Source organism: Danio rerio, chromosome 2 (assembly GCF_049306965.1).
Source record: "Danio rerio strain Tuebingen ecotype United States chromosome 2, GRCz12tu, whole genome shotgun sequence".
In the NCBI taxonomy this organism is placed as follows: domain Eukaryota; kingdom Metazoa; phylum Chordata; class Actinopteri; order Cypriniformes; family Danionidae; genus Danio; species Danio rerio.
The window spans coordinates 46,381,879-46,399,852 of record NC_133177.1 but is presented as its reverse complement, the minus strand read 5'-3'; the positions used below and the strand labels follow the sequence as shown (position 1 = coordinate 46,399,852).

The 17,974-nt window shown below is 36.5% G+C and overlaps 1 protein-coding gene across 2 annotated transcripts in view; it reads right to left on the bottom strand.

Moving 5' to 3' along the window:
• pard3ab (par-3 family cell polarity regulator alpha, b) overlaps nucleotides 1-17,974 on the bottom strand; it is a gene marked incomplete at its 3' end in the record, with an annotated part of 183,199 nt that overhangs the window by 135,032 nt on the left and 30,193 nt on the right. For both annotated transcript variants that reach the window (NM_001423693.1, NM_205735.2), the window contains 1 exon segment: nucleotides 17,434-17,535. In NM_001423693.1, the coding sequence (NP_001410622.1) occupies nucleotides 17,434-17,535 (102 nt within the window).

Here is a 17,974-nt window from a genome sequence, read left to right as displayed (position 1 = left end):
GTCCTGCTGCTTTATGAAGTCTGAAAGGAGCTTCAGTGTGTGTGTGTGTGTGTGTGTGTGTGTGTGTGTGTGTGTGTGTGTGTGTGTGTGTGTGGCGTCCTCATTTAGAGCAGGACAATCTCATCACCACATCCCTCAAGACACCAGAGGATTTGGGACAGGAGGAAACATCTCTCGCTACAAAGTGAACATCTGGTCTCAATTAAGTGTGTGTGTGTGTGTGTGTGTGTGTGTGTGTGTGTGTGTGTGTGTGTGTGTGTGTGTGTGTGTGTGCGTGTGTGTGTGTGTGTGTGTGTTCGTGTGTGTGTGTGTGTGTGTGTCTGTGTGTGTGTGTCAACATGAGTGATGTCGCTTAAGGCTCTGGTTCAGTGGGTGGGGAGTATGGTTGAACACACCCGGTGTATTTCAAGATCTGACTGACTGATAGAGGTCTGGACCAATCACACGAGAGCCCCTGAAGGGCCCACATTACCCAGAATCCACAGGGACGGTGCCTCTCTGAGGCTTTTTTTGAGCGTGTTTTGCAATCCAATCTCAGATGTGGGAAATCAGTGTGTGACTATTCTGCATTTCATTATGATGACTGTCAGAAAATGAACGTTAACATCTTTTTAATGTATCATTTTTAGAGAAAGCGGTCTGCATTATCTCAAACGTGACAGTCATGGGAACAGGCATTTACATTACACATTACACAAGCATTTAGTAGAAAATACATTTCTGTCATCATTTATTGAACCTTTTGCTGTTCCAAACTCCAAAGATATTTTAACTTCCAAGGATATTTTAAACAAAACATGAGATAATTCAATAGCACTTTAGTTTAGGTCACAATTCACGGTATTAACAAATCTTCAGCTTACATTACTAGCTAAATAAACTTCTAATTAGCTGTTTATTAATAGTTAGTATGGTAGAAGTTGGGTTTAGATTTAGGGTCAATTTGGAATGCATAATAAGCTTATAAATTATAACAATAATCAATCAACAATAATCTTAATAATAGGCAGTTAATAATCCAGTAGTTAATAGCATGAATTGTGACCTAAAGTGTAACAATAATTATGCTTATACTCTGAAAGTTTGTTCACACCAAACTACTAAGTTTTGTTTTTATTAAAGAGGTTGTCCACTTCGATGTCATATTCGAAACTTTAGTTGATGTGTAATGTAGTTGTGTGAACATAAACAACATCTCTGAATGAAATACGCTCAAAGTTCAATGCAAAGACAGACATTGGCTTTTACAGAGTTAGCTTAGCAAAACCTACAGTGAACAAAGTTTGGGGACTACAAAAATTACATCCAGGTTAATGAGATCACAAACGCTTCAGGTCACTCGCATTCACTACACACATATACCCCGCACAGCGAAGGGGCGTGGCAGGAGGCGCTGTAATGTTATAGCAGAGAAAGCTAAAATGACGTCCAAATGCTGCCTTTTCCACAGAGTGTGTTCTGTTTCTGCATTTGGGCTTCCAAAGGACACGACACAAAGAGAGAAGAGCTGACAGGTTAATTTTAATTATGTTCCAGAGAATTATAAAAACGATATAGCTCTAGCACTTGACAAAGGACAGCTTCCAGAATCTCTCCCAGTTCAGGGCTGGATTCGGCTAAACACTCCTCCAACCGACGAAGCTGTGGATTGTGAGCCACAACCTGTAAGTATTTTTGTTTGTTAAAATTGATCGATTACAGGCACAGTTTCTAGCATCAACGCTATTTTGTAGTGAGGACGTAAACACAGGGAAACGCTGTTTGGCACCGCAAACAATTTAGCTACAAATTCATATTTATCAGTCAAACCGCTGCTGTGTCTCTCTATGCAGCCACTTTCTATGTGTTCTAAATCTCAAATAACAAACTCGCAAAAAGATATGAGAATTTTTTATACCACTTACCTATGCCTATAACCCAAAAATATGTGAAAGACACTTGTCAGATTTTATTTCAGACAGCAGGCTTGAGGTTCAGCTGTGTACTCTTCATTTTTCTGTTCGATTCAAGCAGCTAACGCTGCTAACAGCTGCTCTGACTGACTGTTTTGTCACAGCACAAAAACGCGCACTTGTAGCTTGACGTGGTGACATGGAGCCAATCCGTAAATCGCGGTACATTATTATAGCTGACCAATCAGAACCTAGGACATAAGATGGTTGTTTCATGTTAGCTGAGTAGCTGTATATAATCAAAGTAAGATATATGAAAAAATAGCGTGATTTTCCACAAATGAAGCATGAGCAAACATCTTATAAACACAACCAAGTTTTAAAAATACACTGTGGACCACCCCTTTAATAGTTTTTACACATTTAAGTGGATTTAACAAAACATTAAAGTTGTCCCTCCAAAAAGATTAAGAATTGTGTTGATTCAACTCATTTTAAATTACTAGTTTGGACAAGCAGCAAAAGTCTTTTTTAGTGATTATGTATGCATGATTATATCATGATATGATGTAAACCAGATTAAGAATGTGCATAGTATAGATGTGTATGTATAGAAATGGTGCAGTGGGACAGGGGGCTCTGTTGGAGCAAAGATAATTTGTCTCTTTTTAAAATCTTTTTGAAATTGTTGTTTTATTGTGTAAAATGTCGACAAAAAGATCTGAACAAAAAGAAAAAACATTTATATCTACTGGTTTAATCAAACTTTTTAAAGGTTGTATTTACACCAGTGCATTTTTGTTTTAAACCGTGTTTTGAAACAGGTCTATATTGCCGTTTTGCTTTGTTTCGTAGACTGAGAAAAAATCTCCATCTGTGCTTGCTTAATGCAAGAGAAACAATGAAGTGCATTCTTGTGTCACATTGTCTCAAAAACCATCCAGGTTGGTCCTCATGCATAAACCAGCTATAGTTAAGCTGTTAATATATGAATAAAAGCATGAGCATTAAATATGTTCATCAGATAAAGTGACGTCTTGATTTGATGAAAAACACCTCACCTTTTTTTGTTTTCTGAAGATTAACAAAAGGCTAACGGGTTTTGGAACACATGAGGGTGAGTAAATGATGACAGATTTTCAGGTTGTTTCATTGTTAGCTTTAAAAGACCAGTGAGACTTCTAGTGTTTCTCAGCAGATTTAAGAGCAGCCAGAGTTTCAGCCTTGCTTGTTAAGACACACACATGGACGCACATGCATACACGCACACTTGCGCGCACACACACACACACACTGAAATGGCCCACAGGAACCTATTTACCTGTGACTCATATTCCCACGAGACAGATCCGCTCATAGCACATTTGAGGCTTAAACACTAAAGCTTGTTTTTGTCCTCTCTCTCAAATATAAACACACACACACACACACACACACACACACACACACACACACACACACACAGACACACACACAAATGGGGTCTCCATTTGAGACACAGTATCACAGACTTCTATTGTTTTAGTCTAATTGTAAGTATGTTCGACTAACCCAAACCCTAATAAAAAAAATTATTCCTGATCCCTGAGCATCCTTAAAGGATTTGCACTTGATCAGGTTACTTTTATGGCTACATTTAAAGCAAATGCATACACCATCACAAACATTTGGGGTCAGTAAGGTTTCTGAAGAATAAATAAAAATATATTGAGTGAGAGAGAGAGAGAGAGAGAGAGAACATGTACACTGTTAGAAAAGATTTCTTTCAAACAAATGCTGTTCATTCATTCATTAATTTTCTTTTCGGCTTAGTCCCTTTATTAATCTGGAATCGCCACAGCGGAATGAACCTCTAACTTATCCAGCATTTGTTTTACACAGCGGGTGCCCTTCCAGCTGCTACCCATCACTGGAAAACATCCACACACAAACCAGAGCAACCGGAGGAAACCCACGTGAACACTAAGAGAACATGCAAACTTCACACAGAAATGCCAACTAACCCAGCTGGGGCTCAAACCAGCGACCTTGCTGTGAGGTGATTGTGCAACCGACTGCTGCCCAAATGCTGTTGTTTGGAACTATTGTCAATTTTTTTAATAAAAAAAATTTCAAATTTTAAACAAACAAACAAAAAAACAGCACCTCTTTGTGTGATAAGGACATTGAATAGGAATGTTATTCAAGCTTTAAATTAGCATATTAAGAGTTCTAAAGGATCATTTGACACAGAAAACTGTTGCCTTGATGTTGAAAATTCAGCTTTACATTGTAAAATAAAAAGTGCCTTGAAAAAATGTTTCTAAAAATGTCTAAATAAATATCGGATTGGATTATTATCATTTCCTCTTTTCAATGGAATACTTAAATTTCCATTAAACTCTTTTTTTGAATAATTAAATGCAACCTTGTAGGAACAAAAGTAAAAAAAAAAAACATAAAATGTTACCAACCTTAAAACTTTTTAAAAGTTCATTAATCTTGTCAAACATTTTAATTGTCATACTTTAAAGGCTTAAATAGCATCTAGACTTCTAAAGCATGAAAATACCATGATATGTTTGCAGATATTTAAGAAACATGCCAAGTGAACATTCTTGTCTACCTTTAAAAGTCTTGCTCAAGTCAGATATTCAGCTTTGAAAATAGGCTTTCCTTGCCGGAACACTGTCTTTTTGTTTTTTTACCCCATCCAATGCCAGCTTAGACAATTATATTTCAGCACCCTCGGGTTGCCTTGATGAAAAACAGCAAATTTCATTCATTAATTCTGAAAGGCTCTCAAAGCATGCGCTCGTGACCGTGACTTATGGTGGACAGTAGCAGACACTGAAATGAGATACAGATTCCACATAAGGTAATTATTAATTAGCAAATAATATAACTATTACAAATGTAAAGATTTGGCAGTGATAAGCAAGTGATAAGCAATTTGGCTGCTGCACCAGACAAAACACAACAGAAATTTAAATACAGCCATTCAGAAGCACAGAATATGCACTCACTCATGAAGTGCTAAGGCTAACAATCTAATTATACACATATTAAACTTTTTAAACATTATTAAATGTACATGCTGAATCACTAATGTGTTGTTTTGAGTCACAGCTCTAAAGTTCAATTTCAAATGGTTTGTTTTATTGTCAAGATCTGAGATGAACTATCTGCAGCTGCTTTTAGTATATGGCAATAAATGACATGTAAAATGGCATTCAAACTCACATTGTTAGCATTTAACACTGAATAAAGCACATGAATAAACTCAGGTGTACCAGGGGTGATCATTGTCAGTTTTCTGTTGTCAAGCTTAGAAGCCTGTCTAATATATCAATTTGAGGTGTTGGTTAGAGGAAAAAAAACTCCTTTTAATATGGAGAATATTCCTTTTATTAGAAGTGTCAACCTATACTGGTCTCATGGTTCGGTTCGGTTACGATTATCATGCCATCAATTCGGATCAATTCGATATCTCGGTGCATCACGGTGCATTGACGATGCTTTCCATACATAGTGTTATATTTTGGGGGGAGGCTATAACAAGCTATCTGTATAAACACACAGACACACAGCACCACACTGTCTCTCATTCACAAACATAGACAGCACTAAACAAACAAACAAACAAACAAACAAACAAACAAACACACACACACACACACACACACACTTAAGCCCTTTCAATATTTGTTTAGCCAGGAGAGCTCGCGCTGAGCGGAGCAAAAAAAAAAAGAAAAAAGAAGCACTTTTCCGACGGTCCCTTACGTGTGAGCTCTCCCGGCCTAACGCATATTGCGAGGGCTTAAAGGGAGCAGTGGTCATAATATTGAGCGAAAAAGAAAAAGACAGCTATGAAACATAACCAGCTTTGTCTTTTTGTAAGAAACATTTTTACACTTTACATCTTTTTAGAGTAAGAGGTTTTTGAGTTATTGCCGCTATAACTGAATGTGTCTGGAATATTGAAAACCAACTTAACCGCGCTCATTTCTGGCGCCCCCCTGGATGTACAGCACCCTTAGCATTTGCCTATACTGCCTATGCCACGGGCCGGCCCCAAGTTGGCTCCTGAGTGTTGTAAATACTGGTGCTCACCTCCCTCACAACAGAGCGCATAGGAGATAAATTACGTCAGTACATAATAACCGGTTATGATTATTACTGAACCGATACCGAATTGTTTGCATTTGCATCGTGGTGCACCGAAAAAACAATTAATTTTGACACCCCTACCTTTTATCGCTTGCCGTTGCTTTTATGTAGAACACGATTTAAATCAGCCTTTAGGCTCGATCGTCAGACTCAATCCTGTTGGTCCTCAATCTGGCAACCTGCGCTTGTGTTTGTTTTGATCCAGGAATGCAATTCCTAGTTCAACCTTTAAAGAAACTGTTCTCCAACAAATTTGCATTGTAATAATTATATTCACATACACTCTGTTTGTTCAAACTACTTGTTTATAATGAACTGAAATGACACAGTTCTTGAGCTTATTTGGGGGACAACTTAATTGTTTCATGTTCAGTACACTTGAATTTGTAAAAACTAACAAGTTAACTTAATTCCTTCATGCTGTCCCAACACAAATCGATTGTGTGGAACCCAGCCTTTTTTTACAGTGTATAATTGTAATAGTTTGATTGAACACCTTTAAAGTACCAATTAAGATGTACTGCCTGTAAAGGTACATCTAAAAGTATACAGAGTAAACAAACAATGTCTTAATTTTCTATTTAAACACACACACACACACCCTCTATTGTGGTGGAATCCTACATGACATTTACTTCAGTATGGAAGCAAAAGGGCAGTGCAGAGAAGAAAACGAGGGAGAAAAACAATGTAGATGAAGTAGAAAGATGTATGAAGATATGTATTTGGCTGCAGAGAGGATGTGTATATGTTTCTTGCTGCTTCAAATATTCCAAACATCAATGAACTTTAGCATTACAAATAACACTGCAGTGCTGTTCCTCACAGGCTTGGGTAATTCTTTACGGGTTTCCCAAACAAACATGACACCTCATGTATTACACACACTCACAAAACACAGTAGCATTACAGCTGGATGGCGTTGAGAAATCCCTCCAAGCATTTCACAATGACTCTAAAAACAAGAACTCACTGACCCACCGACACAAATCACCTCTTGCAAACACACTGGAGGTCAGCAGAACTTTGTGAGCGCCAAAAGTGCTAACAGGAAGTTCCCATGAGAACATTTGTATTCTTCCTGTGAGGATATTTGTTTCCTCTCTTTAAAAGGCTGTGATCTTTGAGCTTCACAATCTGTTGGGACGCATCTCAATCTGACATACACACTAGCACTGTGACCTGCAGTCTAGTTTATCCATAACTGATCAAATGACTCAGAGCAAAGAAGATGAGACCACAGTTCACCTTCTGCTGGATAGATTGATAAGGCTGAAAAACCTATTTGGATGAACTATATTTCAAGAACAGCACAAGAACACACAATCACGTGTCCCATCAGATTTAGCTTCATGTAGTACACTGTAAAAAATAAACCCTAAAATTTACGGTAAAAAAACAGCAGCTGTGGTTGCCAGTACTTTACCATTAAAAACACGGTACAAACCGTAAAAGTAATTTCTCATTTTTACGGTAAACTACCGTTTTTTATTAATTTATAGAGGTAATATGTCTGAATTTTAAATGACCAACATCTACACATCTTTTGTTGCACAGTTAGATACGTTAGCACACCCACATGCAGGTAGTGATGAGGAAGTTACATAATGAGCCAATGCTCATCACAATCAACTTTTCCCACAAGCAGAAAAGAGTATCAGCATTAGGGGTGTCACGATTTTGATTTTTAATCGAAATCGATAGAAATTTATGCTCAATTTCGATTATCGAATCAAAAAATAGAATCGTCGATGCTGCCACGCCCCCATGTCACGTCAGAAAAAAACAGGCTTGTTGAAGTGCTTGTTAAACTGCAGAAGCAGGAGACCCGTCGACAAAAATTAAACCCTCTCCTCTTTCAATGAAGTCGCCGGTGTGTAAGCATTTTGGATTTCCAGTGAGTTATGTTGACAACGTTCGTGTTGTCGACAAAAAAAACACAGTTTTGCAAGCTCTGCTATGTACATATTACGTACGGTTCGTCCGATAGACAACACCGGCATCGCCATCCTCTGTCCGCCCCCGTTGCAAATCTGCTCGCGAAAAGTACACTCAGGCCCTGTTTACACTGTCTTTGTTTTTAAATGGCATTTTAGAACGACAACGATTTGACATCCACAATGGCGTGTAGCATTTCTGAGCAGCCTTCCTTCCTCTATACCTCTGAAAATGCACATCACGTGACCACAGACACAGACGCACACACAGCCTTGCGCTCGAGACAGCAGGTCCAGGCAGTCAGAGGACTGCTTCAATCTTTCACTCACTTGTACTTTGTCATTTTAGCGAACACCTCAGATACTGTTGGCTGGTTCCTGTTGGTTGTGCGTCTTTTTTACCGACGCCATTATAATGACACAGATCACTGCCTATTCAAGAGTCCCGCAGAAAAAGTGATTGACAGGTGGTAATTATGTCTGTATCTTGCCTTTATTCATTTACTGTATGATTTGTTTATGGGTAAAACAAAGACCATCCAGGTCAGGTAGTTTAAACGGTAGGCTACAAATAATTAATTGGTCATTAATTAATTATTCATAATCAAAAATCGAATCGAATCGTGCCTTTAGAATCGAAAATGTAATCGAATCGAGGATTTGGAGGATCGTGACACCCTTAATCAGCATATAGAAGGTTCTCAGAGTCATATACACAGCTACTAAACACCAGTATGGTAACACGCATAAAATTAAAGTCATGAAATAAACATTGTTTATCAACATTAGATGTAACATAAATCTATAATGTACATAACTGATGGGGAAACAACTAAAAAGATCCATATTAGTGTCAACAAAATGCATAAAAAGTTATGTGCCATGCAGGGAATTGTGGGAAAGTCAATTTACGGTTATTCGCCGCATATATTAAGGAAACATACCGTTTACCAGGTTACGGATTTGTACTGTAGCATTTTTACAGTTTTTTACAGTTGAAATCTAGGCCATTTTTTTACAGTGTAGTTGATTCATAATGTATAACAAAAAGCAGCAATGAACACAACTCAGGTTTAAAATGATCAGCATTCACAAGGGCTGGCTGAAAAATATTGGTTCTTTGAGAAATTATTTTCTCAGGTCCATTAAATTATTAGAAAATAATGCAATTCAGCCATTAACACTTAAAATAAACTAAGATAGATGGTGTACATTATATTCTAATAATCCGTCAGACTAGAGTCAATTATTCCACGTATACTACACCTAAAGACATTGTTCAGATGCTGCCTTTCAGCCCTGTTTGTTGAGTATAATTATAATTTAGTTTATATTTAATCCACAACACAACCCAAGAGCAAACTAGGGTACTCTGTGGCTTAAACATAGCTCGCTCACTCCTTCTAGCTAAAATAAACCATTATCAGGCTGTGATCATGTGGAGGAGCAGCAGCCAGTGTTTCAGAGTGCATACATTTTCCGCAGAATTGGGCTACTTTTTATCTGTGTCCACAGGTTGTTTAATTATGTGGATTGTCCCCAATAATTTTAAATATATTTGTTGTGTGTTTTTTGTCCCGTCTCTGTCATTCTGTTGCACTGTAGAAGCTTTGTCTCGAAAACAAATTCCTTGTATGTGTGAATATACCTGGCAATAAAGCTCTGTCTTATTTATTTTTTTAAAAATCTGTGAAAGCATGAACATTAAATCTTATATTGTTGTGATCACCGTCTTCTAGGCTAAAGGCTGATTTATACTTCTGCGTCAAACGCCGGCGTATGCTACGGCGCAGACCCATAGCCCTTCGCCGTGGCTGTCGGCGTCACTGACGTGCACCTCTCAAAAACTGTAACTACACGTCGCAACAACGCGTAGCGCAAGCTCTGTGATTGGTCGGCTTGGTAGTGCTGACGAGTCTGGGCAAGACCGAGATGGCGCGAGCTGGACGCGAGCACAATGGAGCGATTGTTTACTAGTGTGGAGTCCCGTGAAGGAGCTCCTGATGGAAAGTTTTGTTTTGTGTTTACCTCATAGTTAAAGTTGTTGCACGTCCGCCGGTTCCTGCCTTAAAATGAGCGTGTTAGAGCCACTTGTACATCCAGGAAGTGTTCAGCAAAAGCAAAACAGAAGCGAAGAAACTCGACACAGGGGAACATTTACACCTCACTGCCAACTAGCGTTTCGGAAGTGTTAATGCAGACTGACAGAGACAGCGCGCAGAAGTATAAATGCACAGCTGCACAGCTGCGCGCGTTGCCTGCACCGTGAGTTATGCCGGTCACTTGACGCAGAAGTATAAACCAGGCTTTAGTTGTAACAGGGTGTTACAATTTAGCCACACACTGTTTGACACCAATTAAACTAACAAAATAATTTTTAGCAATTTTAAGCAAATTGTTGAGAAGTTTTTAAATAAAAATGTTTTTAATAGAAAATATTTTTTTAATAGAAAAGAAATTATTTTATTGCCAATAACGCAAATAAATGCATTGTACAATATTGGATATTTGGATAATAATGGAAATAGATTTAAATGTGTTTATCCAATAAACAAATAAATACATAAACATAGTTTGCTATGTAGAATAAAAAAAGAAATGAGCCAATTACTGAGGAAATATAGCAACTATTTAAAGAAAACAGAAATTAACTGTGTGAAATCTGCATTTGTAAGCATGCGTTTCTTACAACTAAACATTGATATATCATAAACCTACAAAATCTAGATTTGATTTCAAGGGTTTTATGTTTGCTGTGTATTGTGCCTAACAACATCCCGTAACCCATATAAACCACCGTCACTGTAAACACACTCTTGACAGTCTCTCGCGCGGCTCATTGCTTCAGTCCCCCATGAGGCCTGTTGCTCACGGAGACGTGTGTGTTTGAGACGCTACACAACCATGACACATACGTGCCCGGATTCATCAGCAGATCTCTGCCACAATCTCATCATGTGGTCAGAAATGAACTCAACATGACTTTTCAAACACTTCCTGTTAAGACGCCGCCGCTCACACTTCCTTAAGCCTTGAGGAAAAACATCCACACTAACAAACCGTCCACACATAAAGCAGCTTGTTTAGATGCTTCAGTGTCCTGTTTATAAGCGGTAAGCTCTTCCTGTAGAGGATAGAGGACGTTTCACAGCAAGGGCCGAGAAACACTGACATAAAAGAGCCTTTGTGTCGCTTAATACCTGACGCACACAAGCAGTGTTATTGTTTTAAGATGAGTAATGGTGAAAACATTAAGTAGAGAATGAATGGGGGAGAGGGAGAGAGAGAGAGAGAGAAGGTGATGCATATATTTAAAATTAAATCTTTGGCGTCCTCTAGTGGCCTCTAGCAGCACTGCAGAAAGATTTTCAAGACTTGTAACATGTAGTCCAAGTTTAAATGCGTAATGTACAAGATAGCAGGCTAAGAGTAGATGTAAGATACCAATGTTCATAGAGGACATTATTATAATTATTTATTATCATTATTATTATTATTATTATAATTATTATTATTATTATATGATATATATATATATATATATATATATATATATATATATATATATATATATTATATTATAGTCTTTTTTAATAATAATATAGGCTTATTAAAACAACAGTATGAAAGAGAAATACTTGATCTCTTAACCCATGATTTTAGTTATTCATCTGTATATGAACTACATAATTTTAAACACATTTATTTTTTTCGCCTCACAGCGAGAAGGTTGCTGGTTCGAGTCCTGGCTGGGTCAGTTTGCGTTTCTGTGTGGAGTTTGCATGTTCTCTCTGTGTTTGCGTGGGTTTCCTCCAGGTGCTCCGGTTTCCCCCACAGTCTAAAGACATGCGCTATAGGGGAATTGAATAAACTGAATTGGCCGTAGTGTACGAGTGTGAGAATGTATGGGTGTATCCCAGTGCTGGGTTGCAGCTGGAAGGACATCCGCTTGTTAAACATATGCTGGATAAGTTGGCGGTTCATTCCACTGTGTCGAGCCCTTTTTAATAAAAGGACTTAGTCTAAATAAAATTAATAAATGAAAGAACGAACCTTTAAAATTTTTTATAATTTAATTAATAAATAAATGTTTTTTACAGACTGAGAGATTTAAGGAACAGTTTATTTTTCTGTGGTAAACTATTTACATAAATATGTGAAAATTATAATATTTTAAAAATACGCACAAGCTCAAATGAGAGGTTGGAAATGCTTTTTATGTGTGTGTGTGTGTGTGTGTGTGTGTGTGTTTTTAAAATAAAATTGTCTCTTTAATGCAACAAAAAATTAATGCAACAAAATACAGGAATACAATTTACTTAAAAACTTGCAAATGTTTTTACATTCTTCTATTTCTTTTAATCATCAATGTTTAAAAAATGCTTACCGTTTAATATTTAGTTTAACAATTGTTTGTATAATATATATATATATATATATATATATATATATATATATATATATATATATCACTGGTGGGACACTAGATGAATGGATGGATAGACAGACAGACAGACAGACAGACAGACTGACAGACAGACAGACAGTCAGACTGACTGACTGACTGACTGACTGACTGACTGACTGACTGACTTGATTGAGTACTTTTTTATTAACACATTTAGTACAAATATTGTCTTTATTTTGTTTTGTACAATATTTTTATTATTTCAGACATTAATCTGTATTTTTGGGTTAGCATGTTAGGGTGTTTTAGTAAATATTCTAGAGATGTACAAACACATTTAGCAAAAACTAAACAATGTGACACATTTATATTATGATTTAGCTCACTAAAATATACTTAAACCAAAACCAACATTATGGCAAACCACTAGATGATGATGATAAATGATTCAGAACTACAGTAAGCCTGTGTTTTCAGTGATTGTGTGTATATCTGAAAATCATTATCTGATTACCACAAAGAAATCCAAACTTGTTGAAGGATTATCAACTCCAGCCAGTCCACACTTTTGTTGTACTGTTGTATAACTATAGTTAGAATGAGTCACACAAAAAGCCACATTAAAGCACCACAGCAGCACTTCCTGTTTGCGGACTGCGTTTCCTGTCAGCGCAGGTGCAGTTACTCAGTCAAAATCTGTGCAAAACGCCAGAAGGATGTGACCTAAACACCTTTTTATGGTCAAGCGAGACATGATCCGCTATAAATATGGAGGTATGATCTCAGGCTCAGATGGCAAGTGTGTTTTCTTTCACACAGAGAACTAAAATAACGTGTGCGCACACCCAGACACACCCACCACATCAAACACACAACTGCGTGCTGGAGAAGTGTCTGTGGTCTCGGTAAGCCGATATCATCTGTTCTGGCTCAGAAAACATGTTGACTTGAGGAGAACAGAAGCTGCACTGACAAAGTTTGGCCAGAAGGGGGCGGAGATACACTGTAAAGACAGCCATATAAACAAAGGCAGAAGGACGAGAGTTTCTATTAAGCGTTTAAATCATTTACGTGTTCGTTTGATGTTTCAGTCATTCAGCTCTTTATATGATTATGCATGGGCCGGTATAAGATTCTGACGGTATGATAACCTTGGATAAAAACATCACGGTTTCACGTTATTGTGCTTACTGCTCTAAAATATATTCTTTTTAAATGTCTGGGTAAAAAACTAAAACTTTTTTTCATTTTGAACACAATATATTTTAATTTGAGAAACATTTAAATATTTTGGAAGAGTAAATATGTCAGGCTAAATTAATTATTGACTTCTGCTGTCTTCATTGTTTCAAAAACATATTTTTACAGTTTAAATCGGCATCTTTGGATATGTTTTCTGCTGAGGATACTGCTGTCCTAAAATAATAATAATAATAAAATAAAAATAAAATAAAAACTGCCAAAAAATAAATAAATAAAAAAATCGTACATATACCTTAGGGAGGGTATTGCAGAAAATTTGGACAATTTTAAAACCTTGACTTTTCCAAACCGTGGTATGCCTTGAAAGCGGTTATCGTCCCATACCTATGACTGCAATTGTATTGTTTATGTTCACTAAAGAGTTTAAATATACAGATATACCAAAGAAAGAGGCACTTATATTGAGATTATTTTATGTAAGTACAGAAAGCCAATAATTATGTTCATCTGATGGTCAAGAAGTACTTCGTCAAATATATAAATGTCTTTAAATTTAATGTCATACAATAATTATGAATATTATCATTGTAATAACAAATGTAATAAAGATAATATAGTAAAGCAAATCTTGGACAATCTGTGAAATTAGAACATAAAATTTAATATCCAATAACAATGAAAGTGACAAAATATTTAAGATATTAAATTATACACTATTTTGTAAAAGAAAAATAAAATAAAAAAAATCAAAGCCAACACAAAACACTAAATAATAATACCAGTATATAATTTTAATAACCAATAACAAACTTTTCATATTTTTAATAATAATAAAATTATAATAATTACTACATTATTATAATTATGATTATTAACATTATTATTACAATTATTATACATTTTACTGATATTATACCTATAGGTTATATAATATTTAAAGTACAATTCTACCCTGTTTTGTCAATAAAATGTATATTAAAATCATAGGTTTACCTTTGAAGTATTATTTTATACAACAACAAAATAAAATATTAATGATAATAATAATAATTATTATTACTTGTATTACGCCCTAGTCATGTGTTTAAAAAAAAACACGACAGTGAGTATATTATCATCATCATTATTGTTATCATCATCATCCTCACTACCACCATCAATTAAATAATATTAAAAGTACATTTCAACAGTCTTTTTGTCAAAAAAGTTATATTAAATCATAGGGTTACCTTTGAAGTATTATTTTATATAATAATAATAATAATAATAATAATAATAATAATAATAATAATAATAATGATAAAACTTATACTAATACTACTAAAAATAATAATAATAATAATAATAATAATAATAATAATAAAACTTATACTAATAATAATAATAATAATAATAATAATAATGTTTATTATTATTGCTTGTATTACGTCCAAGCTATTTGTTTAAAAACATGACAGTGAGTATTATAATTATCATCATTAACAATTCTACAGTGTTTTGTAAAAAAAAAATTGATACAAAATTAAACAACTGCAATATTATTAAATCATAAGACTACATTTGGATTAATCTTAATGTAAAAATCAGAGAACATACAAAAATATAACGATCAACAACTAATATGATTATATAAAAACTGGTTATACTATCAGAATACTATCAGGTTGATAATAAATCTGCTACTAATGCGCATTTCTACCGCTAAAGCATCATTTTGAATAAGTTCACCTGATGACCTCTAAGGAATCTATCAAAAACTGTCAAGTGTGCTAATTAAAACTGTGAGAACTACACTGTTAATGGTTGCTGAAGGTATTAACAAATTAGCCCAGGTTAAATGAACACAAACACTGAAGGAGAAGAATGTGTGGAATTTAAAGAATGGCCGAGTTTGAATTGAGATGAAACTTACAGAGCATTTCCAGATTCCAAACAGGTGAAGTGACTCACAGAGAACACAGAGTATCATTCAGGGCCCGTTTACACCTGCTATTAAGGAAACACACTACTTCTTTTTTAGAAATAGACTAATTTTAAGTCTCCTAGAGTCTTGTCTCATTCATTCATTCATTCATTCATTCATTCATTCATTCATTCATTCATTCATTCATTCATTCATTTATACAGGGACAATGTTGTGACAGAGTTAGCCTTCAAGCTAATTTAAATCTGTAGTCCCGGGGCAGAATGTTGTAACAAAATTAACAATTAAATTCAATTAAATTTAAAAACTACTTTAGTGGGTAGCACGTTCGCCTCATCACAGCAGGAGGGTCGCTAATTCGAACCTCGGCTGGGTCAGTTGACATTTCTATTTGAAGTTTACATGTTCTCCCCGTGTTCGTGTGGGTTTCCTCCGGGTGCTCCTGTTTCCCCAACAGTCCAAAGGCATGCGGTACAGATGAATTGGGTAGGCTAAATTGTCTGTAGTGTATGAGTGTGAATGAGTATGCATGGATGTTTCGCGGTTATGGGTTGCAGCTGGAAGGGTATCCACTGCATAAAACATATGCGGGATGAGTTGGCGGTTCATTCCGCTGTGGCGACCCCAGATTAATAAAGGGACTAAAGACTAAGGACACAGCTAAACCTCACACCTGCTTTCTAAAATGAAATCTGACAACTGTCTTTTATTTATATTCAGGTTGTAAGCATGTGTTAGTAATATGAAACGTTCTCATATCTTTTGCAAGCTCGTTATTTGAGATGTAGAACGCAGGGAAAGCATCCTCATAGAGAGACACTGCAGCGCTGCTGAAGATTGTGGGTGTTTACAGCGATTTGATGGATAAATATGAACTTGCTGCTAAATTGTTAGCGGTGCCAAACAGCATTTCCCATTGTTTACATCCTTGGTTACATCCTTACTACAAGATACAGTTAACGCTAGAAACTGTGCATGTAATAGATCAATTTTAACAAATAAAAAAACTTACCAGTTGCAGCTCACAATCCACAGCATCTATTATGGTTGGAGCTGCTCCTCCTTTGAGGAGTTTTTAGCTGAATCCAGCACTGAACCGGGAGAAATTCTGCAAGCTGTCCTTTGTCAAATGCAAGAGCTATATGTATTTTTATAAATCTCTGGAACATAGCTAAAATTAAACCGCAATCACTTCTCTGTGTGTGTTGTTTCCTTTGTAAGGCCAAACACAGAAACACAAGAAGCTCTATGGAAAAAGCAGTGTTTTGGCGGCATTTTAGCCTTCTCTTCTATACCATTACAGCACCTCTGCTCACGCCCCTTCACTGCATGGGTTGTATGCATGAATCCTGAAGCGTTTGTGATCTCAGTAACCCGGATGCATTTTTTGTAGTCCTAAAACTTCATTCGCTGTATGCTAAGCTAACTCCGTAAAAGCCAATGTCTTCCTTTGCATTGAACTTCGATTCACAGATGTTGTTCGTGTTCACACAGCTACATTACACATAAGCTAAACGCAGGTATTGAAGAAACAGTTTTCTTACCATCTGCTGTCAGTTTTTAAGAAAATCTGTGTCTAAACGCTAAAGGGGACACAGCCTAAAGGTTTGAAGAAGGATGCAGGATGTAAGAATCAGCTAGACTGATACTTTCATTTGAAATAAACACGCATTTGTTTACGGATTTCTCAACTGTCCTGCTGAATACGCACGACTAACAATTTCGAATGTGTTTCTGTGTATGAGACGTCCTTAAATTAGGTCATGGTCATTGGGAGACAACGGTCATCTGATACCTGTAACTAAAATATATACTACTACAGCAGCACACTGAACACCACTGCCTGTTTTAGAAGAGAATGTTGGAGTGTGCCTGTCTGTCTGTGTGGTATGTGTGTGTGTGTCTGAATGCATGGCTCACTCTGTCTTTGTCATCGGCCACATCACACAGCACATCATCCAGGTCCAAGATTCCTCCATCACCGTGTTCCAGCCGGTAAACCTGAACCCAGTACTCCTCACCCTGTCACACACACACACAGAAAGAGAAAACAGTCAATTTATGTCTGACTTGAGCTGAAATCAAAGTATTTCTATACTAGTAGGGTCTTAACCCACACACACACACAAGATCACACAAACACAAGCATACACACAGAATCAGGACACTCTAATCAATGAAGAAGAGCGCACACACACATATAATGAGGGTTTAACTAATCAGGATAATGCACCTGAATCTAGACACAACACACTCTCACACACACACACACACACTCTCTCTCTCTCTCTCTCTCTCTCTCTCACACACACACACACACACACACACACACACACACACACACACACACACACACACACACACACACACACACACACACACACACACACACACACACACACACACACACACACACACACACACACACACACACACACACACACACACACACACACACACA